We start from the raw sequence: 27,500 nt of genomic DNA on the forward strand, positions 1-27,500 counted from the left end.
GTTATGTTTACAACAGCAAAGTCACATAAAGTCAATAATATCTCACTAGAAACAAATGTAAAATGTTAATAAAAGAAATAACATTTCTGAGAGAAGTTTATAAAGAATGAAGAACACAGACATCAGTCAGTATTAGTCATTCTGCCTGTCCTCTGCCCTCCTGTCCTCCTCTCCTCCTGTCCTTTGTCCTCTGCCCTCCTGTCCTCCTCTCCTCCTGCCCTCCTGTCCTCTGCTCTCCTGTCCTCCTCTCCTCTGTCCTCTGCCCTCCTGTCCTCTGCCCTCTGCTCTCCTGTCCTCCTCTCCTCTGTCCTCCTGTCCTCTGCTCTCCTGTCCTCCTCTCCTCCTGTCCTCCTCTCCTCTGTCCTTTGTCCTCTGCCCTCTGTCCTCCTGTCCTCTCCTCTGTCTGCCTGTCCTCCTCTCCTCTGTCCTCCTCTCCTCTGCCCTCCTGTCCTCCTCTCCTCTGCCCTCCTGTCCTCTATCCTCCTTGCTGCTCTGTCTCAGCCAGCAGAGAAGTTTAAAAAAAAAGATTCTTAGTTTCAGCTGATTATACACTGATTAAAACATAGTTATGAATATTGCATTATATTGCTGCCAATTAATCACCCTAAATGTTCCTTTAAGTGGATTTAAAATTTTCATTAAAAACACATTTGTGTGTTGTTACATTTATACACAAACTGGTGAACCTGCATTTACACACTGATTATAATGTATGAACTTCACTGCATTTGTGTTGGTTTTTTGAGACTCCCCTGATGTCACTTGCAGGGACTTTTTTGTAGCCAATCAGATGTCTCCTCCATTTTCAACCAACCATGTGAGCGTGCCCCCAGGAGGGTTTATTCTTACGTTAGGCACAGAATCTCCTGGAAACGGCTCAGACTGCTGGCTTCGGCAAAATGGTCCAAACGTCTGACTTGTGAACTCCAGACAAGTGTTGAAAGTGTTGTGTTGAAAGTGTATACACTGTCTATAAGAAGTGGAGGTAGTCATCGTGATGTCACCCATTGGTTCGTGGACTGCCTCGAGTTGGAAGTTTTGACCATTGCCAACTTGGATTACGGCCGTCAATATCTTGACTTTTTGCAACCAGTGAACAGAAGTGACTATATTGAGACTCCGTGCGAGTGACGTAGAGACGCCGCATTTAGCTCTGTAGCGGTAGCGACCTGTCAATCAAAAGGTAGCCCCACCCTAAACAACCAAACATGGACAGATAAGTCTGTAAAGTCTGCCGTTATATTGTGATTGTGATTGCTGTAATTTTCCATTATGTATGCCCCTGAATACTTTGCGGGGCCTCAGAGGCTGACAGACAACTGTCACACCTTCAGGCATCTACAGTCACCAAGTAACCCAACATGTATGCACAGGGAAAGGTTCCAACCAAGAAGTAACAGTGCGAACCACTGCACTATTGCAATTTGATTATAGTATTGTGTATCAACAATATTGTAATTTCTGTCTGGGCACATCATTAGACATTAGGTGAATCAATTAACAGAACTATATAAATGGAATCGTCATCAGTCTTCTTTTACTCGTCTCCAGCTAGGAAATACATCCTTCAATACAGATTCATTTTGTATGACATGATTTTATTTTTTCATGTAGTAATACAATTTACATAAATGACAAAAGGTTGTACAAAAGTAAGTACAGCCCTTGTTTTCAGTTCAGCCTTACAGTGTCACTGACAAATAAAGCATCTTCTGACTTCATAATACTTTATCCATATCATTACTATGTTTGCTTTGAACAGTATTTGCCATCTAATACTGTACTCATCCTGCCTTTTTAGGCAGAGAGGTGTCACTCTAAAAGATCGACGCCTAAAATACATTTAGCAGAAAAGTAGGCATGCAGTTGCAACATTCTAATATGAGGATAACTGTGGAGAGTTTTTGCAGTATCATTTTGCAGCAACAGAAACAAAAACATCCACTGAAAAGCTATATTCTGAAGATAATATTACATCCATTTGGCAATCTTCTTTGTGTTACTAGACTGACTGCAATCAGCCGGTATTAAGATACAATAAAAACTGTTAAGAATGAAGACACAGTAAAGCTAAAAGTTATTTTCTATTGCAGTAGTAAGAAAAGGTAGAGGTTAGATTGGAAAACATGCAAAACAACCAAGCCAAGCAGACTACTGACTTTAAATCTGACTTTAAATCATTTAAATGTAAAGCCTCTATAAGTTCCCAGAAAAGTGTTCCAGAAAGCTGCACTACTTCTGCCCGTCAAACTCGAGCTGTAACACTCATTTCAACTGAAGCTGATGGAGGATCCTCTGCTATGTCTGTGAACAAATACATAATCCATCCATCCAGGTTTTAGGACTGACATCTATGAGACATAAAAGTTTGTGAAATGCTGGACTCATGAATCACATTGTCAACATACATTTTGCATACTTTTTACCTACAAATGCATTTAAAAATACTCTGACAGAGCCAAGTATTTAAGTGTGCTCGGATAAACCGAAATTCGCAGCAGTCTTAATGTACATGTAGTTATTTAAGTGAATCATTTAGGAAGTTGGGTTAGATGATGAGACAACCACTGACTGTCTCCTACCAACATCCAATGATGTCTCCTTTCAACCAGAAGCTGTTAGCGAAGCAGATGAGATAACAGACCTATGAATCACAACTGACCCATAAGCTGCTTTTGATCATAAATGACATTTTGTTGTTTAGTTTGGAAGACTATGGATGGTATGGTGATCTGAGGATCCAGTTTGTCTGTCATATTCTTCCTGACCATGAAGTCATTTTTGTTGTCAACATTAAGTGCAAAATGAAAATTATTTAAAGCTAAGGTGGCAGAATTATCTCTAAATATTATTAAAAACTCCTTTTGTCACAAAATTAGATTTTGACGTATCACAAATAGTTTAGTCCACACAGGGATGAGAACGGGTGGAAGGACTAACAGACTGCTGTTTGTGTGTGTGAAGCCAAAAGTCAACGTTCAGTCATTTAAATTTACATCCGTAACTTCAAAACCAAAATAAAAGCAGTCATTTCAAGCCAAACTATGATGTTTTACGGAACTAAACAAATGTTTTGTTGCGTATTCGTTTTGTTTGAATTTACAGTGTTTAAAACTGCGGCTGTAACCCGGAAAAAATTACATTTCTTTGGAATTGAGAAGCGCTTCAGATTCAGCTGATAATTCCCAGCATTATCACACCTTTTTAATTTATTATATTATATTGTTCCTGTATAAGGAGCAGTGGGCTGCCAATGACAGGCGCCCCGGGAGCCGTTAGGGGTTCAGCATCTTGCTCAGGGACACTTCGCCACGTGACACGTCCCAGTCAAGGATCGAACCGTTGACCCTGCAGTTACCAGACAACCCTCTTAACCCAGTGAGCCACAAGTGACCCCCAAAAACTTATCAGTTGATACATATTGATTGTGAACATATTGATTATATACGCTTTAAGCCTTACATCTGAGGAGAGGGCATAAAAGCCTTTCTGGATCCACAGAGTGGCAATGACATTAGTTCATGTGTATCTATTTCTTTTACATTGTGATGCGATGAGCTGCATTACTGTGTTAAGGCCATAGTGATGCCAGACCTCAGCAATGGTAAAAGGTTTCATGAGTGACTGACACAGACGTTATTTTTAGAAGTTACAACTTCTACTTCACTCCACTTCTGAGGTCTGTGCACTGGCTTCCTGTCCAACAAAGAATAGGCTTTAAAATCCTGCTGTTGGTTGATAAAGCACTTTTAGGTTTAGGGCCAAAATCCATCTCTGATGTGCTGCTACCTTATGAACCACCCCGACCCCTTAGGTCGTCTGGGACTGCTCTACTTTCAATGAATGTTCTTCTCCTTTTCTTTTGCCTTATGTTTTGATGTTTTTAATTGTTTTATGTGAAGCACTTTGATTTGCCTTGTTGTTGAAATCTGCTATACAAATAAACTTGCCTTGCCTTACTTTAAGATCTGACAAACACAAACCTTAATAAGATAAGCATTGTAAAAGCAGAAGTTATTGCAGGGCAAATGTATTGGATTGCTTTACATTTTTGGTGGTTATGTATTTTTCGGATATTTCAGTGTGGGTCTTAAGGGTCTTTCTGGCAGCATTGAATAGAAACATTATTTTTCTCTATCATCTCGATAATGACCCCTACCTGTTTTGCAGGTTTGCGCACAACATAAAAATGTGAAAACAGTAACAACCCAAGTGATGGTAATAAATCATCAAACAATCCAAAGCATAACTGAAAATTTAAAAAAAGCTCACTGTCCCAAGCCATCTACTGAAAAGCAAAGCAGCTAAATAAACATTAAGACTTGCAGAAAAGATAGACGTGCTCATTGTTGGAATCAATCTGTTTCCATCATAGTCAACTATAGCTATAAGCTCATTAGCACTATAAAACATGGCGAGAATCAGATCTCCTCTGGAATATCTTGAAGGTCTGAAAAAAAGAGAACAAATCAAAATTCAGCCCTCGGTTCCTTTAAAACTAAGAGAAAATTATATTTCATTGGCGTCTTGTTTCTAAAATCGGACACATTTCAAGTTACGAACCAATATTCTGCTATTATATGACATCATGTGGGAGAGACTATTGGAAAATGTTCAAAGCTCACACAGCTTTTTTGTTTTATTGTTCTCTGGCACTAATAACTGAATATAACTGAAAGTATCTAAAAACAAACTTCTGAGTAGTAACTAACTGTAAACTCATCATTCATTATTTGTATTTCATAAGCCTCCCAGTTTTGATCTATTCCTGGTTTGAGTTTGCTGTTTGTTGTTAATGTAAACTCAACACTTTGAATGCCCCGCTGTAGAGCTTTCCTGCCCTGGGCCGTGAACAGCATGTCACTTTGCAATGTTTGCAGTCAGGATGCTTTTTATTGCTCCTCTGTAAACGTTAACAAGAACTTGGCACAGGAACTTCTCCTTAAGTTTCCTTGTTTGAGTTTATATCGTCTTTATAATCTGTATCGGCTGTCTTGATGCTTTATTCAAATTATTATTATTCTTTAAAGTGAAAGGTTATTTAATTAATGTAGCCTAATAATGCTTGTTGTCCATAGCTGTTTTTTTTACTTCTTTCTCTAATCTGGTTAATTCTTCTTGGGCTGAGGAAGATAGTTGTATATCGATAATTGATAATCAGTTGCACAGGACGCAAATGTCAATAGAGAAAAGTGTATTGTTGGTTGGTTGAATATTAACATGTTAATGCACTTTTTTTGTGGCCTAATATGTTCTACAATTAATTCCTTTAAAGATGTAAAATAAACATTTACTCATAGTTAATTTTAACTGACCTAAAATATTCTAGTACTCTTTCCATACCTGCCTATAATACACGATGATACGAAAAGGATACATGTAACATTTACAGTCATTGTGTGTTATGTCTCGAATCTGACCCTTGGAGCTTTCAGATTCCGTCCCATCATCATCATCGGACGTCATGTCTACCTCCAAATCACTGCCATCCTGGAGGCCATCTGATTGGTGGGCAGGTTCCTGACTGGCCCACAGGGTGTCAGCTCCGGTTGAGACCTCCCTTCCTGGTTGCAGAGAGGCAGGCTACAATAGCAAGAGGAAAGAGTCCATCGAAAACCCAGTGAACATGGGGCACATGGACTGTACTGTAAACCTGCTGATGACTGAGACTTTTATCATTCTTTTGAAAAGCGCTGATTTAAAAGGAGCACTCATAATACACATCAAACTCAGTTCACTCTAGATGGTTGTATAAGGCCTTGTGTGAGGAATTTGTCTGACAGAATAATATCCCTGATGACATCACTATGACATCATTGGGGTCATTGTGACTGAGACGAAAAATGTTTAACTGAAAGCTTGTATTCGAACTGGGGGTGTGAAGTTTGACAGGCAGGATGTATCTACAAAAGATATGCTACTGAGCAGCATTTTGGGAAGTGTAGGTTCTAGTGTTTTTGGAACTTGACTGATACAAGGGACTAAAAGGTAGGATTCCCCACTTCAATGACTACTCTCTCCATCCTGAAGAGCGACGTAAACAGGCTGTTAAAGAAACAGAATCTCCAGAAAGCAGCCGGACGAGACTAAGTCTCTCCTTCTACATTGAACAGCTTAAACACCTCAACCACCTCCTAACCCCACCCCTGACACTGACTATTTTCCCACCACACAGACACTACACATTACATTAACGTAGAGCCTCCACTTCTGTCTCAATGTAAAACAGATTCTGTGCAGAGTCAGAGGCTTTCTGGTTTTTGTTTCTAGTCCGAGCAGTATTGACCAACCACGTTGGAGCAGGTTTTGGTTGAATGCAGGTAAACAGTCAACCCGAGCAACGTGTTAGCCAAAATGCAATCTGGGAACCCATCGGCTATCATCCGACGATGATTTCGCTTATTACTGGTTTAAAATCACTTGTAAACTGGCTACTTGTGAAATAATCTGGTCGTACATGCCGTCTCACAACTCCAACTCCAGTCTTGCATCTGAAGTTGCTAATTGGACTGTTAACAACGAGCAGCTCACAGAAGAGGAAGTCTTGGCCCAGATATCTGATGGCTACACCGGAACCCTGCAAACATTGCCCCTTGCAGCCGGAGGCTAATCCGCCTGAGACCGATAGCCGATGGGCTCAGAGATTGGTCTCTATGCATTACATTAATGCACATCGTTTGGATTATTATCTCTGTACATTATACTTCATATGTGGAACATTTGCCCATTCCCTGGTTAAAACGTTGCACATCCCTGCACAAACTGTACACCTGTTTCATTTAAAAATAGACATATTGTGCATATGTCATATAGTTTTTTTAAATTATTTTATTTCCTCTTATGTTATTTATTATTATGCACTAAACACCATGCCCAATTTGTTGTATAAGTACATCAACTGAGGCAATAAACCTGATTCTGACTTTAAAAATCTGTTTTGTGAGTCTCCTAACTTTGTGGAATTGCAATACAAATGTTCTCACTTGAGCAACCTGCTCCCTTAGCTGCTGGGAGGCAGATGCAGCCCCGCTGCAGACCTTCATGTGTCGGACGTGCCTCTCCAGCTTTGCCCGGGCTCTCTCACTGTCCTTGAACCGGCTCTCGGCATCCCGCAGCCTCAGCAGCTCCTCTTGCAGCAGGCTGTGTTGTCTCTGCAAAAGAGCCAGCTCCCCAATGCTTGAAACTGCATTGGCCTCCCGATTTCCAACATCTCGCCAGAGAGGGCGCCACGCTCCTCCTGCAGCTGGTGCCACATTATCCTGTGGCTGCAGCAATAACTCTAAAATGGAGTCTTGTTTGATGACAGCACCCTGCAGGATATGATAGAGAATTCAGTTTTCCATATTTTACATGCTAAAGATGGACAACCAAGCTGAAACCAAAGAGTTTTTCTGTTGGAGACTTACATGAAATTCCCTTCCTCGGTATGATAGACTATTATTCACACATACAATGTTTCAAGTTTGTTATTGTAAATTGTTTATAATAAACAGTGTACTTATAAATATTTTTTGTGTATTACTCTTTAAAGTATAAGGCTGCTAATATTCTGTTTCTTATTGTCAATATATCCATTGTTGTCCAAAAACCATAAAAACACATCAGTGTGCCAGACTGTTGCACTGGGGGACATGTTCCTTCATTACCATGAACACACACACTGAAGTTTATTTTCACTCAATCCAACATAACAATATACTCACTAGAGCACCAACTGTGGATTCATAATTAATTGTTTGAGTAATAAACTTTTTTGTTAAAAAAAACATGGTATGTAGCATAACATGTGCTGACTCAAGCATGTTAAAACTGTTTAAGCCCGAGCGAGGACCATTTGGGGTTCGAGCGAGACCGTTTGGCGAAGAGCGTTTCGTAGAATGCACTTTTCAGAAACAAATATAATGAATGCTACACACATATTATATACCGACTTAACGAAGAAAATTCTGGGCAAAAATATCATGTAAAAACCTACTAACCTGGAGTGCATGGAGGTAAACACTGAGATTCACCAGCCTTTGATAGATCTTCTGTCAAAAACAGGCAGCATACGTATTATTATCGCTCCCTCACACACACACACACACACACACACACACATGCACACACACTTTGAGGAACCTTCACCCCCTTACTTACTGCAGGCGGTGACTTGTCTTGACTCCTCATGCAATCCTTTTAATATATCCCACAAACAGAGGAGAGTATAACCACAATTACGTTACATTTTAACATAAAACAATAATAAGCTATTAATAGTATACATCAGTTGAACTGATATGATGCCATAGGGAATTGTTGGATATATGTTCATGCCCAATGTGAAAGTGCATAGATTTCAACCCTCCAACTCCGCACTGGATAAGTGGATTTAGAAATTCAATGGATGGATCTATTTGGGGTGCAGTTAGAAACTCGGTTACACCGTAGAATCCAATTATAGCAGGGTGTGTTATGAGCTGGTTACAAGTGATATTTGCTCCTTTCATCCCAACAGCACCTTGATGACTTGATCACAAACATTTTTTGTAATGAAGTGGAGAGTCTGGAAGAAGACTGGTAAATGGGATCCCAGTGTTTCATGGGAATAATATGCTAAATTTGCTAAGACAAATACCTGCATGTGTGTTCTCGAGTGTCTTGTGGGCGCTAAGGCTGCAACATATATTGTTTCAGCATCGACTTATTGAACTTCAATACTTTTAAGGTCTTGCGACTTGATTTTGACAAAGGTCATTCTTCAAGTTAAACTAATAATGCAGGAACTACTTGATATTGTATTAGCGTTAGAAATTCTCACATCTATTTGTGATTAATCAAATGACCAAAAACAGTTGAAATGAAGAGAACTCTGGGTAATTTAGCCATGCTACTTATTGCAAAGGATTTGTGCAAACTACATAAACAAAAGCCATACATATGGTTCAGCAAGTGGCCTACTCAGACATGACTCAAACCCAGTGATGGGCCGTCAGGGCCTGCAAAGCTTTCTCTGCTGGCCTAAACAGAATCACAAAGTTAGAGCTATTTTATAATTTAATAATTGTTCTTAAATACACTACATGTATTATAATTTATAAAAATATTTTTCCCATCATCTTATTTTCTCATTGCACAGCTACTGTCTTCCTCAGTTGCTCTGCTTCCAGTGCAGCTTGTTTTAAGTAGAGCTTTTATCCAATCAGATCTCACCTCTGTGTCTCTAGGTAAGAAGAGAGGCCCGAGGCCTGCAGACTCACAAGTGAATCCATGTGCACTTTAAGTGAATGGGGACGATATTGTTGATTGTCATAGTGATGGGTGAAATGAGTGCCATCTTGGCACGAAGGAGAAAAGCTGCAGACACAGGAGAGAAGCCCGCTGTGAAGCCACAAGAGAATGATCAATCAGATCTTTAGTTTGACATGTTGGGCGTATTCTTTGACGTGCCAGAGCCTGCTAGCTGGCCTACAAGTACGTGATTGGTCAGTGGGCTATCTGCTGCCTCTGTCGAGCGGACATTTTCAGCCCTCAAACGCATTAAAATGTATTCAAGAAATACAACTGGGTTGGCTCGACTGTCTTCACTGAATCGAGAAGGAGTTCTTACTGGAACTATGACGCACGGATGTACTGAACAACCGTGAGATTAAACTCTTTGTTAACAATGAAAGGAGGATGGACTTTGTCTTTAAATAGTGAACAGCAGCTCTGGTAAGTTAAATGCGTTTGTTTTTACATCTGCAGTAGCTTTAATATGCTTGTTTATATATTATTATTTGTACAACTTGTTTTAATAAAGATTTTTGTTTGGTTTTATATGTGATAGGAACCATTGTTACGTCCAGTGTTGCTCTGGGGACATATTTATCCGGTGCCAGCGTTGCCAACTTGGCGACTCTCTCGCTACATCTGGTGACTTTCCAAACCCTCATGGCGACTTTTTTTGTCAAAAGCTACTAGCGACAAATCTAGCGACTTGTTCTGGTGTTTTTGGAGACTTTTGTGGTGTTTTGACTCGTGAAAGCACGTAGCTCTGCACTGTCGTGAACGAGCAGCGGGAGCTGCCGTGAGCACCTCCGCCGCCCCAAAGCACACAGAGGCGCTGCAGTCCCAGCTGCAGTCAGAGCAGAGAGGAGACGCACTCTATCTATAGGTGTTGGCTTCATTTTGACACAAAACAAATAATAACCGTAGCTGTGTTTCAGCTGCAGGACAGCAGTGAAGGCCCAGGTATAACATGCACGGCCCACCACTGCTCAAACCCCCACCCCCAAATCCGGGAGAGCAGGAGAACAATTTAACGTTCAACAACAACAGTGTACCAGAACAACGGGCCACAATAGTTGCATTTGATATTGACTGCATGCAGTAATAAACTCTGGTGAGTGCTGCAAAGATAGTCTGATGCTCCAACAAAACCAGTCGGATGTAAGAGGAAGATTTAAGAATTTTGAAATAATGACAAAGCATTCGACCCATTCATTTCTTGGCCCCCAGCTCACCTTTGATGCTAAGAAATCATGGGCTCCATTGACCAACAGATCCTGATCACCTGAGCAGAGACAAGAACAGCAGTCACTCAGTATTACAGACAGTTATGATAATGAATGTCTGACTATTTAATAACAAACAAACAAAGATAGACGGGGATTTGTTTTTGTATCTTTCTTAAATCTAAATTCGATCTTGATGATCATTAATCGAACACATAGATACATCAATCTAGTATCTAAACTCTTTGAGTCAGCTATTTACAATTATAATATTATTCAATGTTGTAGTGAGACTAGTTGTAATGTCAGTTTTTAACCTGCTGCCTGTCGACCTATGCCTGCTCCTGCTGCTCAGCCCCGCCCACACCCTGCTCTCATGTTACTGTCTTTAGTAAAGCAAACTAAAGGAGTCCTTTTGCCAATGATAATGTGATGAAGAAGAATAGTTCTGTATGTTTGACTCACTTAATTTGTGTCTGTTTTATATTTCTTGTATGTTCCTCTAAAATGTTATTGATTGTTATCATTTTGTGTTGCTGGACAGCAATGATGACTGATGATGAATGGTAGGAGCCTTCAGTGACTCACTGGTTTCTACCATCTCCATGTGGTTGTGAAGGCATGGAAGAGGGATGTTCACCCTGGACCCCAGAAGGAGTTCACTCAACCTGTCAACTGAGGAAACACACACCTGTATAACTCACAAATATAATATTTTACATTTTCTCTAAGCAAGACAAAATATAGTGAGAAATAAATCATCCTTCTTTTAGCAAATTTTCACAATGCTTATATTGGGAGACATGATCCCACATCCCACCCCGTGGTGATTACACACTTGTTTATATCTTGTTACTATAATGGCAGAATACTCACTGGACCGAACATGCTTCTGTGATGAGGAAAATAATACCAACCATAGTTGCACACACTGTTCATGTACAATGCTTACAGATGTGATAAGACAAAGTATAGACACTTCACAAAAAAGGACTAACTTTGAAATAATACCAGTATTGCCTCAGTGTTCTACTGAACGACTAAGAAGGTCTTTCGTTCCAGCAGCAGTCCGATTTTTTAATGAACACCTTTAGAGGTTTTTATCTTTCTGATGTCTATCATGTTTTATATGGCATTGTCTGGTGTTATTTATCCTTTGTAATGTGTTTTTGTCTGTTGTGTACTGTGTTGTCTGTATGAGGTTTTGGGTGGCAAATGAGTTTCCCCACTGGGGATTAATAAAGTTTTTCTAATCTAATCTAATCTATTGGAAAAATGTGTCATCAAAGGTGATATTGTGCCAATTGTTAAACAACAATTAAACAAAACCAAGTTCTTTACTTTCACCATCTATAGTGCATGGTGCAAGTGTGTTTAACATGTTTTGGATGGACCAGTTGAAAACAGTCCTAAGCAGCCACCATTGGAATCCCATTCTACAAATATTATAATACTAATAAAAATAGTGTAGTCAGATCTATATCTGCAACTGTGCAGAAATACCAGCTATAACAACATGAATGATAAAAAACAGCATTAGAGTTCAAATTTCAAGTTATGAATAAAGCCTCAAAGCTTCGATTCGCTACAGTCCTACAAATGTCTTCTATTGATGAGTTTATATTGTGTTTACTCATTAGGAGGAAACTGTTTATTATTCGAACCAGATTTAGTCACACTCCATCAAATAGATGTCGCAACATTTCTCTGTATAAGAAAAACTTTGACCTGTTAGTGGCACTAGAGGATCAGTCAGAGGATCAACTAAGTCATTAGGCTTTATCCTCTGGTGACCATTAATATCTCTACCACAATGCATGGCAATCTGTAACATACTTGATTTGTCTAGAACCACTTGACCGGATGTCAGTTGGCTCAATAGTTAACCACAAGCTCTCTGACTCATATGTCATAGATTCAAACCCACTTGTGCCAGATAGTAGTCCGGTCTTGCCTGTGAGGTGCATTTTTATCTAGAAAGAAATAGCGGTAATCTTATTTTAAGTTATTTAATCAATAATATTGATTTTGAGCCCTTTTCGTGTTATTTTATGAATTTTGTGAATTAGTTTAAGAAATGTTGTTAAGTCGAAATACCTTACTGTTCTGGCATCCCAATTAGCTTGTTTCAAGCAAAATAATGCTCAACTATGAATACATTTTGTTAAATTTGATAGGGCATTTTTTTATTGTTAAATGGGACATATGGCGGCCCAAGCATGAAGGACAAATCAAGTTTTAATAAAAAAGTAAAAGTACAGGAATGATTTATCAATTAATGGACTGTTCCAACTGACATCATTTTCTTTTTAAAGATACATTTGAAGTGGTATTGGCAATTTTTTGTCATCTATGACTCCTAGGAATTTAAGTTATTACAATGTTGTCTTTGTATATTTTGGCTTTTGTATTGATAGACCGTTTTTTCATCTGTAACCATTAAGATATAGACGATAGCTCTTCATTTGTTTCTGCAATAACTGTGCTTTTTGTGTGAAGCAACAAGACGTGTCATCAGCAAATAAAAGAGACGGTACATTTTTGCAGTAGGTCATTCATGTATATCAAAAATAAGAGAAGTCAAGGGAAGGAACCTTGAGGTACTTCACAAAGTAGCTTGGCTCTATTTAAATTGTACCTATTAATTAAGACATACTGTTCAATATCTTTTAAATAAACAAGCAGCCAATTTAGAGCAGCATCACGAAAAGTCATATTTTTGTTTTTAATAAGTACGTTTTAACGTTTTAAATTGATACAAAACTAAACAAAAACACAACAAATGACACTATAAACATTGGTAAACTGAGGCAGAAGCTTGTCTTTTGAACAGCAGCAGAACCAGCTTGTATTATTGAGAGTATTGTTGAAGCAGTTTTCTGCTTCTGTTCTGGAATATACGGATGTAATTTATCAGCCTGCTGCAGCCTTCTCTCCATTCCACCGGCAGGTGCATTAATAGTAATAGCTACAGTACAAAAATCAACCATGTCTGCTTCAAAAAATGTTTTCTATACTACTTTGCTTTGCTATACATTTCTTAGCGACCTGGAATATTTTTCACAACATTCATATATCACACAATAGTCCTAGTGGGGAGGTCATGGTAGATGGCACATTTGACAATGGAGACAGGGCGTCACATCCTGTGTTTAATGTGTTAGGGCCCAGGGCTACTAAAACAATTCAGTTTGAGGTTGGAGATAAAAAATGTTCATTTAAATTGTGAAAAAGTTGACCTGTTCCGTCAAATCAGACAACACTGAAGTTATGCATGTTAACCTGTATTACCAGCTGGTCTTTCCAACTAACAAATTATTAACAATTATTTTTAGTTGGCATGAAACTTGGTGTGTTACCCTCAGCTGTGGCATCCAGTAGGAGTTTCTCTGCACGGGGCGCTTGGGGTGTGTCTGCCCTGAACAAGTAGCGAGTGATGGGAGGTTGTAGGGCCTCCTGACCAGTTGTCACCTCTGCCAGCTCACAGAATAGAGTCACCCTCTCCTGCAGGAGCTCCAGCATTTCCCGGTCCTTCTGCTGGAGGTCAGCTGTGGAGGGTTTCTGAGGATTAATCAATCGTGCATCCAACACAAATCTAAAACAACACATGACCACAAAGCCTGCCTATTTTAAACAAGTCTCACATCTATTGAATGCGGCGAATAGACACCAACTGCAAAAACTCTCCAGCCATCAACTTTGTGTGAATACATTTTTCACAGCAAACGCAAATGTATAAAACCCTGCATTACACCTCGATTTCAGTGGATTTCCGCCTATGGAAATATATGATCAATGAAATCCTCAGTTCAGCTATAACTCCAGGCAGCTTGCTGTCAAAATGGACATATGTTTTGTCATTTTGGTTTCTCAACACCCAATATTGTACAAGAAACAGCAACGACAATCTCAACAACCAAATAAAGGAACACATGGCTTGAGATTGCTCAGCAGCTGAGATATGATGAAGATGGTAATTAAGTTGATATGCACTTGCCAAAGTTAAATGTTGGTTACGGAACAGGGCTAGTCACATCAGATAGCATCTGCATGTGAATTTCCTGTATTTCTCCACCACCTTTTCGCATCACACTGGTGAAAAACATCTTTAACGCAGAGAGAAAACACACCTGTCATCCCAGTGTGTGGGAGTCTGTGTATGTTTTTGCTGATGTGTGTGGTTTGGTTCATGAGCTTTCTATTAATCATACACTCACTAAGATTATACCCCCTATCCCAACCTTTTCATTGTGCTGTCAATACTTCAACAGTGTTGGGTGGATATTGGGGTATTTGGGTACCCTCTACACTATAAAAAAATAGAATATGTGTGTATCTCTAAATCTCGATGAACTCCTAAAATACACTTTGCTTTCATTCAAGCCTGGTTCCAGCCCTTGCGGAGGAGAGAGAGAGCTGCAAAACAGAATCCATTCAAAACAGAAATGGGGACATAGGTTACCTTACAGGTGTAACAAATTGAATTGACATATTTTTTTGATCTACATGTAAAATGTTAAACTGCTAGTAGCAGTCACTGCTGGTGGCTAGGGAAAAATACCAGCTAACATGAATAATACACTAAAATAAATTCCGTCTGGTTATCACGCTACTTTAATTGCTTTTATTAAAGATTTTCTTTAAATCTCAGACTCATTGGGAGAATTCTGGTGCAATAACCAGTTGTATAGATTTAAGCCTCATCAACTAGTCAAAAGGGGAGTATGAATCTTCAGCAACAACAGGAATTCACAGAACAGAAAGAAGAATTCACAATGAGTCAAAAGTACTAGTTACAATACAGAGGAGTAGGACTATGTGCTCATTGAAGAGACATACAGTGAAATGCCATTTATAAATACTGCTTTGATCATGTCATTTATGTTTCCTGACCTTTGAGTCTCCTAAGATGGGCCTTGTGTTCAGTCTCTATAAGGGGGAACTCCTCTCGTGATGGGCACCTGAGCACACAAAAGCACAGATCACACAGGTCCTGTTATCAATGATGTGATGGACAGTAAATATATCTTCAGAAATGTTACAGAAAAACAAACCACTTGTTAGGGTATTAAAATGTACTGTTACATATTTGATACTGATACTAGAGGCATTGGTACAACAACAATGATATACAACCATAGATCATGTCATGCTGAAGTGTCATATACAACCTACCATACAATGTAACAGTTAACTCATATGGACATTGCTCAGACTAAACAACAACAATAATAAGGGTTTTGTGGGAGTTATGATGATGTGTTGTAACGATGGTGTGGTTTTAGAGTTGGTGCGGACTATGGGTTGTGTGTAATGTATAGTTGTGGAAGGGTAACCAGTAGATGGTTGTTATTCCTGGCATTGTTCATTTTTCTTTGTTTGAGAAGCTTTGCTAAATATTACCTTTATTTATGTCAAAGCTGAGCTCTAAGAACACAGTGACTGCTAAAAATAGGACCAACCGGGCGGGAAACACATTTTATTTAGTTTTGGATTTGTATTAAGGCTAATGTTGTTCATGTTGTACATTCATACCACTGTATGTAGACATTAATGCCACTTTGTTTAAAACTAACCAACTGCACCTTTTGTGATGTGTCTCTGTTTGTGCTGTACAACAAATGATCTCTCTGAGGACAATACCATTTTTATAACTAAACTTAACCTTTAGACAAATTATACCAAAAGGTTTTTCACATTATATTCTTTCTTGAATAAACAATATGGTCTTAATTTTGTCTTATCGATGGAAACACACTTCAATTGTTGCCATTTTTCCATTGTGGTTCACCAGAATACCCAAACCTCACAGCATTGAGGTTTGGGTAGCAAACAATGAATTTTAACAAAGGTATATCTTCATTTTTTCACGCTAACAACACACCACATAAGGAAAAGTTCACTATAAATATAAGGCAGACAGTATTAATACAATTATAGTAATACGCAGTAGTGCAACTATGTTAGGTTAGCAGAGGCATTATGGCAAAGCCTTCTCTGCTGGCCTAAACAGAATCACAAAGTTATAGCAATTTTATAATTTAATAATTTTTCATAAATACACTACATGTATTCTAATTACTTTTCCCATTAGCTTATTTTCTCATTGCACAGCTACTGTCTTCCTCAGTTGCTCTGCTTCCAGCCTGCAGCGCTGCTTCCAGTGCAGCTTTTTTTTCCTTTCGTTTTTCTTGTAAATATGTTTTATTGATTTTCACAGGTTTTATCCCACCAGGGAAGAGGATTCACACATGTCTGAATGCAATTACAGATTGAAATTTAAAACCTCATTCACGACCCTACCCACCCATTGTAGGGTTACAGGCTACAGAACTTATACATTCAGGTAAACTCAGGTACATTCAGGTGGCGGAGATGTAGACATAAGATCAAATAATTGCATTAATTGATCAAACAGAGCAAGAGTAAAGTAAAACAATTTTGAAAAAATAAATAATAGAGTGAGAAGTCACATGTAAAAAATATACAATTGAATAAAAAAATAAAAATAGAGAGAAAGAAAGAAAGAAAAAGAAAAAAGGGGAGGGGCACTGCTCACTGCTTGTAAGGAGTCGTAGAAGTCTAGAAAAGGTCTCCATACTTTACTAAAGGTTTGGGAGGACCCTCTGAGTGTATATTCATTTTTTCCAAGGAGTGTGGGTTGATATTGTCAATGAGCTCGTAAGTCTGGGATATCAATCCTCTACTGTTCGGGTTCAATTCTAGGAGGCTGTCAACATGGGAATTCATGGGCTTATTTGGAAATGAGTCAAAAGTATTTCGTACGAAGCTCCTGACCTGCAAGTAACGGAAAAAATTGTTCCTTGGTAAGTAATAGATTTGTGATAGTTTGGAAAATGAAGCAAATGTGTCTTCTATGTATAAATTATCGATTGATCTGATCCTTTTATCAAACCCTAGAGTAAATGCGTTATCTGTACAGGATGGAATAAACATATGATTCAATTTGATGGGGGAGAAGGTAGAGAGCCCAAAATGTCTCCTAAACTGAGCCCATATTCTTATTGTGTGATTTACTATTATGTTTGTACTCAAATTATTGCTAAGAAGGGGCAGGGCTGCGCAGACCACTGAGCCGAGGTGGTGCCGGCAGGAGGAGAATTCTATTTGCACCCAGTCTGCCTTTCCTACCATTGGCCTGTCTTCAAACCAGTGAAGTAGCTTCTGGATATTGCATGCCCACTAGTAAAAGAGAAAATTGGGTAAAGCTAAGCCTCCTGCGCGCTTTGGTCTTTGGAGTTGAGTCTTGCTGATCCGACTAGGTTTGGTCCCCCATGTGAAAGAGATGATGTTTTTAATCAAGATTTAAAAAAAAAAAAAATATTTAAATCAGGATAGGAATATTTTGAAGGAGATATAAAAATTTGGGTAATACTATCATTTTAATTAGGTTAACGCGGCCCACTAATGATAACGGTAACGAGGCCCAGCGAGTCATATCCTGTTTGCACTTATTCAGAAGGGTAATATATATATATTTTTTAAGTAGAATGGAAGGAGCACGTGACCTCAATCCCCAAGTACTTAATACCATCTTGGGCCACCTTAAAGGGGAAAAGGCTGGAAGGGAGTGCCTCTGCTTCAGAATTTAGAGGGAAAAGTTAACTTTTTTGCAATTTTAGCTTATACCCTGATATTTTCCCAAACTGATTCATGATATCTAGAATATAGGGAAGAGATAGAGATGGGTCGGAGACATACAACAGCAAATCATCCGCGTAAAGAGAAACTTTCAGTTCTAAATCACCCCGAGGTATACCCTTCAAGTCCTTACAGAGTCGCAGTGCCACTGCTAGGGGCGGCTCAATGGCTAGTGCGAACAAGAGAGGAGAAAGAGGACACCCCTGTCTTGTTCCCAGTCCAAGGGCGAAGTAGTCAGATTGAGTATTGTTAGAGATAAGAGCTGCTAATAAAGTAATCTAATCCAGGCAATGAATTCCTCAGAGAAGCCATATTTTTGGAGGGCAGCAAATAAGTATTTCCACTCGACCCGGTCAAAGGCCTTCTCGGCATCAAGAGAAACCACTACCTCTGGGCACGTTAACCGGGCCGAATGGACAGCATTGAATAGTTTTCTTAAATTTGAGTAGGAGTGTCGGCCTTGGATAAATCCTGTTTGATCATGTGAGACAATATCTGGGATCACACTCTCCAGGCGCTTAGCTAAGACCTTAGACAGCACTTTGAAATCCACATTAAGCAGGGAGATAGGGCGATATGATGAGCAAAATACCGGATCTTTATCCTTCTTAGCCAGTAGAGATATAAAGGCATGTCTCAGAGTTATAGGAAGAATGCTTAAGGAGAGTGCTTTAAACATTGCTTTAAGAGTTGGTGCCAGCTGATAGCAAAACTTTTTATAAAATTCCGTCGTAAACCTGTCCGGGCCTGGGGACTTGTTCTGCATAGATTTTATGGTCATGATGATTTCAGCAACCGCGATATCTGCACCTAAGTTAATGTTTTGTTCCTCTGACACGGTGGGGATAGTCAAATTATGAGGGGCCAAGGTCATTGCTAAGTTCTGAGGTGTAAAGGCTAGAATAGAATTGGAAAAAAGCTTTATTTAAGTCATCATGATCTATCAATGTTTCACCTGTGTCTGATTGAATCTTTGTGATATTGCAGGTGGTAGCCACTTGATGGGCAAAAAAAAAAAAAGGAAAAAAAGAAAAAGAAAATACACTAAGAGTAAAAGGCTACAGTCTTGTGTACCTAGACCTGTAAACCCTATCCTTTGTACTGTTACAAACTTTGTGCATAGCTCTATCATGCACTTTAAACTCTGTCTTTAAGAATGATTGTAAAGGCAAAAACAAAGAGGGTTTAAACCTGAGAACCACTTCTTCTAAAGAATCTACGGAACAGTGCAGTGAAAGCCATTTTCTAAACACTGACCATCACAACAAACAGCCGTTCTGTATATCCATGGGGTGAGTATACCAAAGAGGAAAGGAGATAAATATTTGAGTAAAGTAATGAATAAATAAAAACTAAGAACGAGCCGCATTAACTATGATTATGTTAAATCAAAGTGGGGATATAATGTCCCTGTAATCTACGCCAGTCTTAATAACACAGAGATGCTCGAAAACGTGACTCTTTCAGCTGACCTAACATGCGGCTTTAACGTTACCGGTCATAAAGTATTAACCATTTTAAAGTTCAACAGAGGGGAAAGAAGGTTGTCATGTAATGTAACATATGATTACCGTAATGGTTAGGACAATTTCAAATTCGGTGTGTAAAGTTGGGGGAAGTGTATGTGGATGTCCAGTGTTATGTGAACATGATCAACTTAGCAATATATTATTCATAAGGTTTACTCTTTATATAACGTGTCAGCTTAGCCAGCAAAAATATTCACTCACCGGTTAGACCAACAAACTTAAGCTAAAAAATGGTAATGTCGCCAGAGTCATTTCTTCATTGTTAACTTCATGGTTGCCAAGGGGTCTCATACTGCCGGTTGTCTGTTCTCCAGGAAGGCGGTAGCTTCACTCGGAGTGTTGAACTCGTGTCTGGTTCGATCGACGATCACTCGAAGCTTAGCCGGGAAGAGCAGGCTGAATTGGTGCCCTGCTTTCCTCAGTGCGGTCTTGACACAGGAAAAAGTAGCTCTCTTTCTGGCCACTTCAGCACTCTAGTCGGCTTAAACGTGAATTTCCCAGCCCCTGTAGGACAGGGGACCTTTCTCTCGTGCCAGCTGCATTATATGCTGCTTCTGTTACGGGTGGGTGATAGGGGTTCTTGGGCCCGGAGGGAGGTCTCTCATAGTCCACACCGGGGACCTGCTGGGTGTTCCTGGCAGTTGTCTGGGTCCTAGACGGTTGTTCTGGGTGTTGTCGATGAAATCTGGCGATGAGTCGAGGGTCGCAGATGTTCCGAGCCGGAACCCATTGCCTCTCCTCCGGACCGTATCCCTCTCAGTCGACCAGGTATTGAAGCCCTCGCCCCCAGCGGCGGGAGCGCAGCAGGCGATTAACCGAGTAAACTGGACCTCCTTCGATGAGGCGAGGAGGTGGCGCAGCCGGCACCAAAGGACTCTCCCGGACCGGTTTGACCTTGGATACATGGAACGTGGGGTGAATGAGCATGGATCTGGGGAGCTTGAGCCTTACTGCCGCCGGGTTGATGATCCTCTCAATTTCGAACGGCCCTATGAACCTTGGGCCCAGCTTTTTAGACTCCACCCGCAAAGGTAGGTCCCTGGTTGACAACCACACCCTCTGATCCACCTGGTAGATAGGGGCTGGAGTGCGGTGTCGGTTAGCCGCTGTAGCAGCGCGGCCCGCAGACCGGTTGCTCGGGCCCTAGCCCAGGTCTGCCGGCAGTGGCGGATGAATGTCTGGACAGATGGGCAGGAAACCTCCTTTTCCAATCCAGGGAACAGAGGTGGCTGGAACCCATATGCACACTGAAAAGGTGACAAGCCTGTTGTGGAGCTGGTCAGGGTGTTATGGGCGTACTCCACCCACATCAACTGGTGGGACCAGGAGGCAGGATTCCGGGAGACCATGCAGCGAAGGGCTGTTTCCATCTCCTGATTCTTCCTCTCCGTCTGACCGTTGGACTGAGGGTGAAACCCCGAGGACAGACTGACAGTGGCTCCCAGCAAAGTGCAGAATTCCCTCCAAAAGATGGAGGTGAACTGGTAATAGTGGCATGGTTGGCTGAAATTCGTGCTGTCAGATTTGTGATTATTCGCTCCTCCATACCGGCAAGTAGTTTCTGTATATCAGCGAGTGATACCGCTGGGTTATTACCGTCGCCATGTGTGGTGTCGCCGCTGGCTAGGTCTGATGCTATGCCGCGATCTTGTCTTTCCTCGCTCTCGGTTTTTTTTTACCTCTGGCTGTGTTAGATTTGCCCATGTTGAACTGAATACAGTGTACACCCGAGCAGGAATATGTTTTAGAAGCAGGCTCTCCAAGTCTCAGACGCGTAAATAGTACAGCAAATGCAGAATAAATGTCAAATAGCGACAGAGCCCTTCCGACGAGCTGCCTACTCGGAAGTGTCCAGTGCAGCTTGTTTTAAGTAGAGCTTCTATCCAATCAGATTTCACCCCTATTTGGGGCAACCGTGGCTCAGAGGGTTGTCTGACAACCGCAAGGTCGACGGTTTAATCCTTTGCTGGCACGTGTCGAAGTGTCCCAAGACACTGAACCCTTTCCCCCTTAACGGGATAAATATAGTATAATAAAATTAAAAAAATATTTTTCTAGGTAAGAAGAGAGGCCCACAAGGAAGCCTTTTGCAGTTTAAGTAAATCGGGACGATATTGTTGATTGTCATAGTCTTCAACCAATCAGATTTTTAGTTTGACATGTTGGGCATATTTTTTGACATGTCAGAACTACCGAGGTAGCCTACAAGTACGTCAGCATTAACGTGCAGCTCAGCATTAATGTGTGGTGGGATTGGTCAGTGGGCCAGCGTGTCTGTTGTGAAGCTGAAGCTAGCTGGCAGAACTTAGTAGTAGTAGTAAGAGTTCAAGTTGAAAGATATGTAAGAAGTTATGACAACCCCACAGCTAGCAGCCCTGACCCAGCCAGGAAAAGGATTTGAACGAACGGTATTCCTGGCTAACAGCGTCGGAGAAGCATTGCACATTTTATGGCTAAGAATGCGTTTTATTTGCAACTGAGCGTCTTGGTGTTCGGAGCTGAGCTGGATTTGCTTACCAAGGCAGCAACACGACACCATAGCACGACAGGACACTTACAAACTACGGTGCTTTTGAAAAATTTTGCTGAGACACGAATGGATCTAAAACTCAACGAACACATTCGCAGGAGGACCTCTGACTGGAACTGAAACGCACCGATGTTCTGTACAACCGCGGTAATAAATTCTTTGTAATCAAAGAAAGGAGGATGGACTTTGTCTTAAGTGAACAGCAGCTTTGGACTGCTTTTGTGTTTTTACATCTGCAGTGTTAACTGTGTTAATTTGTCTATGGTGTCGTTTTTATGATATGGTTAATATTGTTCCCTCCCTGATGTGAATAATATTTGAATATCTGGGTCTTCCCCGGGGTCTCTTCCCAGTTGGACGTGCCTGGAAAACCTCCAGTGGGAGGCGTCCAGGAGGCATCCTAATTAGATGCCCGAACCACCTCAGCTGACTCCTTTCGACGCGAAGGAGTAGCGGCTCGACTCCAAGTTCCCTCCTGATGACCGAGCTCCTTACCCTATCTCTAAGGCTGAGCCCGGCCACCCTACGGAGGAAACTCATTTCGGCCGCTTGTAGCCGCGACCTTGTCCTTTCGGTCACGACCCAGAGTTCGTGACCATAGGTGAGGGTAGTAACGTAGACCGAGTGGTAAATTGAGAGCTTTGCCTTCCGGCTCAGCTCCCTCTTCACCAAGACGGTCCGGTGCAGTGCCTGCTTTACTGCTGCAGCCGCACCGATCCGCCTGTCGATCTCCCGCTCCATCTTACCCTTACTCGTGAACAAGACCCCAAGATACTTAAACTCCTTCGCTTGAGGTAGGCACTCCGTCCCCACCTGGAGGGAGCAATCCACCGGTTTCCGGCAGAGAACCATGGCCTCAGATTTGGAGGTGCTAACTCTCATCCCCGCCGCTTCACACTCGGCTGCAAACCGCCCAAGTGAATGCTGGAGGTCATGATCCGAGGAGGCTAACAGGACCACATCATCTACAAATAGCAGAGAGGCGATCCCGAGACCCCCGAAACTGACGTTCTCCGCCCCCAGGCTGCGCCTAGATATCCTGTCCATGAAAATCACGAACAGGACCGGTGACAAAGGGCAGCCCTGGCGGAGGCCAACACCCACCGGGAATGTGTCTGACTTATTGCCGAGAATGTGGACACAGCTCCTACTGCAGTCGTACAGAGACCGGATCGCCCGTTGTAACGGGTCCGGGACCCCATACTCCTGCAGCACCCCCCACAAGACCCCCCGAGGGACCCGGTCGAAAGCCTTCTCCAAGTCCACAAATCACATGTAGACTGGTTGGGCAAACTCCCAGAGCCCCTCCAGTAGTCTTGCGAGGGTAAAGAGCTGGTCCACTGTTCCACGGCCGGGACGGAATCCGCACTGCTCCTCTTGAATCTGAGGTTCGACAAGCGGTCGGAGCCTCCTTTCCAGCACCCTGGCATAAGCCTTCCCCGGGAGGCTGAGTAGTGTGATACCCCGGTAATTCGAGCACACTCTCCGGTCCCCCTTTTTGAAGATGGGAACCACCATTCCATGGGCATTGATCCCGACCCCCATGCGACATTGAAGAGGCGTGTCAGCCAGGACAGCCCAACTATGTCCAGCGCCTTCAGCATCTCAGGGCGGATCTCATCCACCCCCGGCGCCTACTCAGCGACCTCTGCCAGGGATATGGGTGAGCCTCCCCCTAGGTCCTCAGGCGCTGCCTCCTCTGCAGAGGACATGTTGGTCGGGTTTAGGAGTTCCTCAAAGTGCTCTTTCCACCACCATACGATGTCCTCCGTCCGGGAGAACATTATATTTCCCACAATTTAAGCTTCTGCATTTTCCAAATGCAATAGTATTATTCAAAAGTATTGTTCAGTTCGTAAGCCTCGTACCGAACGGCTTAATACGAATACGTGTATTGTTACACCCCTAGAAACAAATAATAACCCATAGCTGAGGCGTCATAATGAGGTTATTAGGAGGTGGTTCAACTGTAGTAGGACAGCACTGAAGGCCCAGGTATAAAATGCACGGCCCGCCACTAGTGTATATATAATCCATTAAGATGTAATTTTAGTTTAACAGATAGTGATTAAATACTGAATATAATAAAATGTTTTTTTAAGATCATAATAGTTATGTTTAGCAAGTAAAAATTCAGTTTATTCAATTCAACAGATTTTGTTTTCAGTGGAGAGAGAAAAGCGTTATGTCTTTGTGTTGGTGCATTTACCCACTTGCTGACAGTGCGCTGGATGTAGCGTATCCAGACATTCTTGTTCTCCTTGGAGGCAGCATGGAACTCGTACATCTCAGGAGGAGAGGAGTCACTGATGAGGAACATGCCTCTCTCCTGATTGGCTATATCCCTCACTATCAGGTTCTGAAGGGAAAGTACTGGAGATTTGTCCTGGATCACACAGGATAGTTTTGTTTGAAGAAAAGTAATAAAGACACAAAGGAAAGTTGGGAGAACGTCAGTATGAACAATTGTCTTTCCAGTCATTACAATCAAACAATTGATCAATTGGTATTTTAAATGTTAGTGTGTCTTTGTATTTGTAAGTGAATACATTTTCTTACCAGACATGGAAAGATGTATCTCTGATCTTTCTCCTGCAGAAACACCAGGATGTCTGTCATCAATAAGACCTGTGTATCTACGCAACACAAAGACACACAACATACGATCACATTCAGAAACACATTCAAGTTCTTGTTTTTTTTCCATCAAGTACAAAAATTTTAACAAATGTAAACCTGAAGCAGAATGGCCTACCTATACCTATCCCCAAGTCTGTGCTAAAACTGTTCTCAGTAAATCATTTTCCACCTTATTCAGGAGCATTGAGTTGTCTCCTAGGTTAGATACTGTTCTCTTTAATAGATTTAAAGCATCAAGAAAAAAGCTCCAGCACTCTGTGGAGTGCTTGTGTATTTGTGTAGTCTGTCCTCTTTCATTACTGACCTTAGTAAAATTCAACTCAATTAAATGTATTTGTTTCGCCCAAAATCACAAATTTGCCTCAGATGGGGATGTCGTACACATACAACATCCTCTGTCCCAGGTCCCTACCATTGGAACAGGAAAAGGATGAGGTGTGGATCGGCCATCCGATCGGTTATTCTGCACACAAATCTATTTTTCCCTGTTAAAGGATTTTGGGGAGCTTTCCCTGAGTTGAATCGAGGGTTTCAGGACAGAGGGTGTCATATGCTGTACGGATTGTAAGGCCCCATGAGGTGAATTTGTGATATTGGGCTATATAAATGAAATTAAGTTAACGTGATCATCACGCCATACAAAATCATCTTGTTAAACCTCAAACTATAAAGTACTTTCTACTGTATATATACATATATATATATATATATATAAATACAACTTTAAAGTGGCATCTGTCTTAGAACTACTTTTAACCAAAATAAACTGAACTGGTGATTATTTCACGATACCCTTGCAGTTTTAGCTGACTTGCCTACTCGCCACATGTTTTATAATTTTTTTGTTTAATGGTCTTGCCTATGAGACTTAATGTAAACCTGTAAACCTACTATGAGCAGACGAGTCATCAATCTCCATTTGTAAACTTGCTTTGTAAAGATGATATGCGGGACAAAAAGTAAATTTCATTATAGTAACTAACTGTAGCTTTAATATCTTCCTGTAATTATACTGCGTTCCTCACTGTGTGTTAGCGACCGTGTCAACCATATTCATTTGGCAAGTTAGCAGCTATTACATGCAGTTGTTGCAGTAGTAGCTCAGGGAGGTAGCCATGATAATACAGTAAGCCCTTGTTTCGGGGAGCCTTAGAGCCAGATTGAGCCTACAAGACATCCTTCTGTGCAGTCCTACATACTAAATACTTATACTTTACTACCTTACTACATACTACTTACTTTACACACAGACTAAGGTTTTCACAGCGTTGCATACCTTTGAGTCGGGATCCTGGGGTTTTCCAGAAAAGGGTCCCATCATGGACAAGTCTCCGGCGAAACAACTCTCCAGTTTTGAAAATTCCACCATCTCTTACTTTGGTCTCAGCCCGTGGGTCCAGCTTGGCCTGGATCTCTTGCAGACGCTGTGTTTTCTCCAGGTCCTCCATCTGCCAACCGGGATAAAAGTCATCTTCCATTTGGAGAACAGAGTATTAATGAACGTCAATTACATTTCAATTGAATATAGTAGGAAACCATGCAAAAAAAACAAAACAATGCTGCGTTCGTCATGCCTGTTACCACTCCAGTAAAATTAGCCTAAAACGCCTATCCAAGGCATACCCAAAGTAAATTGAAAGCTGTTCTTGAACCATTTGGAGTACATGCATGGTTTTGGTCTCTTTCGAAAGGTAACCCTCTGACACATTGCGTCTTTTGTCTTTCTCTCCGCCGTCACGAGCGGGTGTGCTGAGTCTGCTCTGTCTCCGCCACCACGAGTGGGGGGTGCCGAGTCCAACTACTTGCTCTCCAAGCGGAGACGTAGCGTGAGGCCGCATAAGTTGCGTCGGTAGCGCAGTGTCTGGGAGGCATCCGTTACGGAGGGGACAGCGTGTGTTTGGGGGATGGCTGATTCAGGTAAAGATATTTACAGTGGAATGGTCTTTCTTTATGTATTTCGTGTGCTGGGGAAATTGGGTACACTTAAGAAAGATGTAATGTTGTATTTGTGTATTTTTAGAGCTTCCTGAGCAGTGCACCCAATGGTAGCTGGGGGGGAATCCAAGTGGGGGTGGCTGGGTTGCTGAACATTCGGTGGGTTGAAGTACAATCTTTTTGGGTTTGTTTTCATTGGCAGTTATTTGTGATTATTTATATTTTCGTTTTCATTTCTTTTCTAGTTAGTGGGACGCTGCCTTGGTCTTTTGTTTTGTTTCTTTTGCTTTAAATTGTTTGTGATGCCGATCTTAGCGCATGGTCTGTGAACTCCTCCTGCACGCTAAACCTGCTGTCACTGGTTACTCCACCTAGTTATATATAAAATATTTATATTTTCATAACACTGCTTCCTGTGTGTATGTGCCTTTACGGTGTTTTGAACCGGGTCTCTGTGGCAACGGGGTGCTACAATAGAGGCTTCATCGGTGAGTTGCCTCAATTTTGTGTTTGTTGGTTGGTGGTCTGACAGAGGCGTTGATTGTACCTGCTGTTGTGATTGTATCTTGAATGGGTTTGCAGAAATCGAATCACAAGAATCTTAGCTTTCCAAAGATATGTTGCATCAGTACCTACCTATACATAGCAGTTGTGTACATAACACAGATGTACAGTTAACATTCCAAAAGCCCGTGGGCGGGCCGTCGGAATGTTAACAGGATACATAAA

The 27,500-nt window shown here is 41.3% G+C and overlaps 1 protein-coding gene across 3 annotated transcripts in view; it reads right to left on the minus strand.

Annotated features, from left to right (window-relative positions):
- Positions 1 to 1,577: 1,577 nt before the first annotated feature.
- Positions 1,578 to 27,500, minus strand: part of arhgef2a (Rho guanine nucleotide exchange factor (GEF) 2a) — a 60,633-nt gene continuing 34,710 nt past the window's right edge. Inside the window, exons 12-22 of one of the 3 annotated variants that reach the window (XM_076105684.1) lie at positions 26,113 to 26,284; positions 24,756 to 24,832; positions 24,410 to 24,582; positions 15,369 to 15,436; positions 13,835 to 14,023; positions 11,064 to 11,150; positions 10,485 to 10,534; positions 7,980 to 8,027; positions 6,984 to 7,310; positions 5,421 to 5,583; positions 1,578 to 4,450 (exon numbers count right to left, since the gene is read on the minus strand). In XM_076105684.1, the coding sequence (XP_075961799.1) occupies positions 4,422 to 4,450; positions 5,421 to 5,583; positions 6,984 to 7,310; positions 7,980 to 8,027; positions 10,485 to 10,534; positions 11,064 to 11,150; positions 13,835 to 14,023; positions 15,369 to 15,436; positions 24,410 to 24,582; positions 24,756 to 24,832; positions 26,113 to 26,284 (1,383 nt within the window). In that variant the 3' untranslated portion in view covers positions 1,578 to 4,421. Of the gene's footprint in view, positions 4,451 to 5,420; positions 5,584 to 6,983; positions 7,311 to 7,979; positions 8,031 to 10,484; positions 10,535 to 11,063; positions 11,151 to 13,834; positions 14,024 to 15,368; positions 15,437 to 24,409; positions 24,583 to 24,755; positions 24,833 to 26,112; positions 26,285 to 27,500 lie in introns of all 3 variants that reach the window. The other 2 variants (XM_076105686.1, XM_076105683.1) reach the window with 2 other exon arrangements.

Source organism: Anarhichas minor, unplaced genomic scaffold (genome assembly GCF_050575085.1).
Source record: "Anarhichas minor isolate MPS153535 unplaced genomic scaffold, ASM5057508v1 ptg000033l, whole genome shotgun sequence".
In the NCBI taxonomy this organism is placed as follows: domain Eukaryota; kingdom Metazoa; phylum Chordata; class Actinopteri; order Perciformes; family Anarhichadidae; genus Anarhichas; species Anarhichas minor.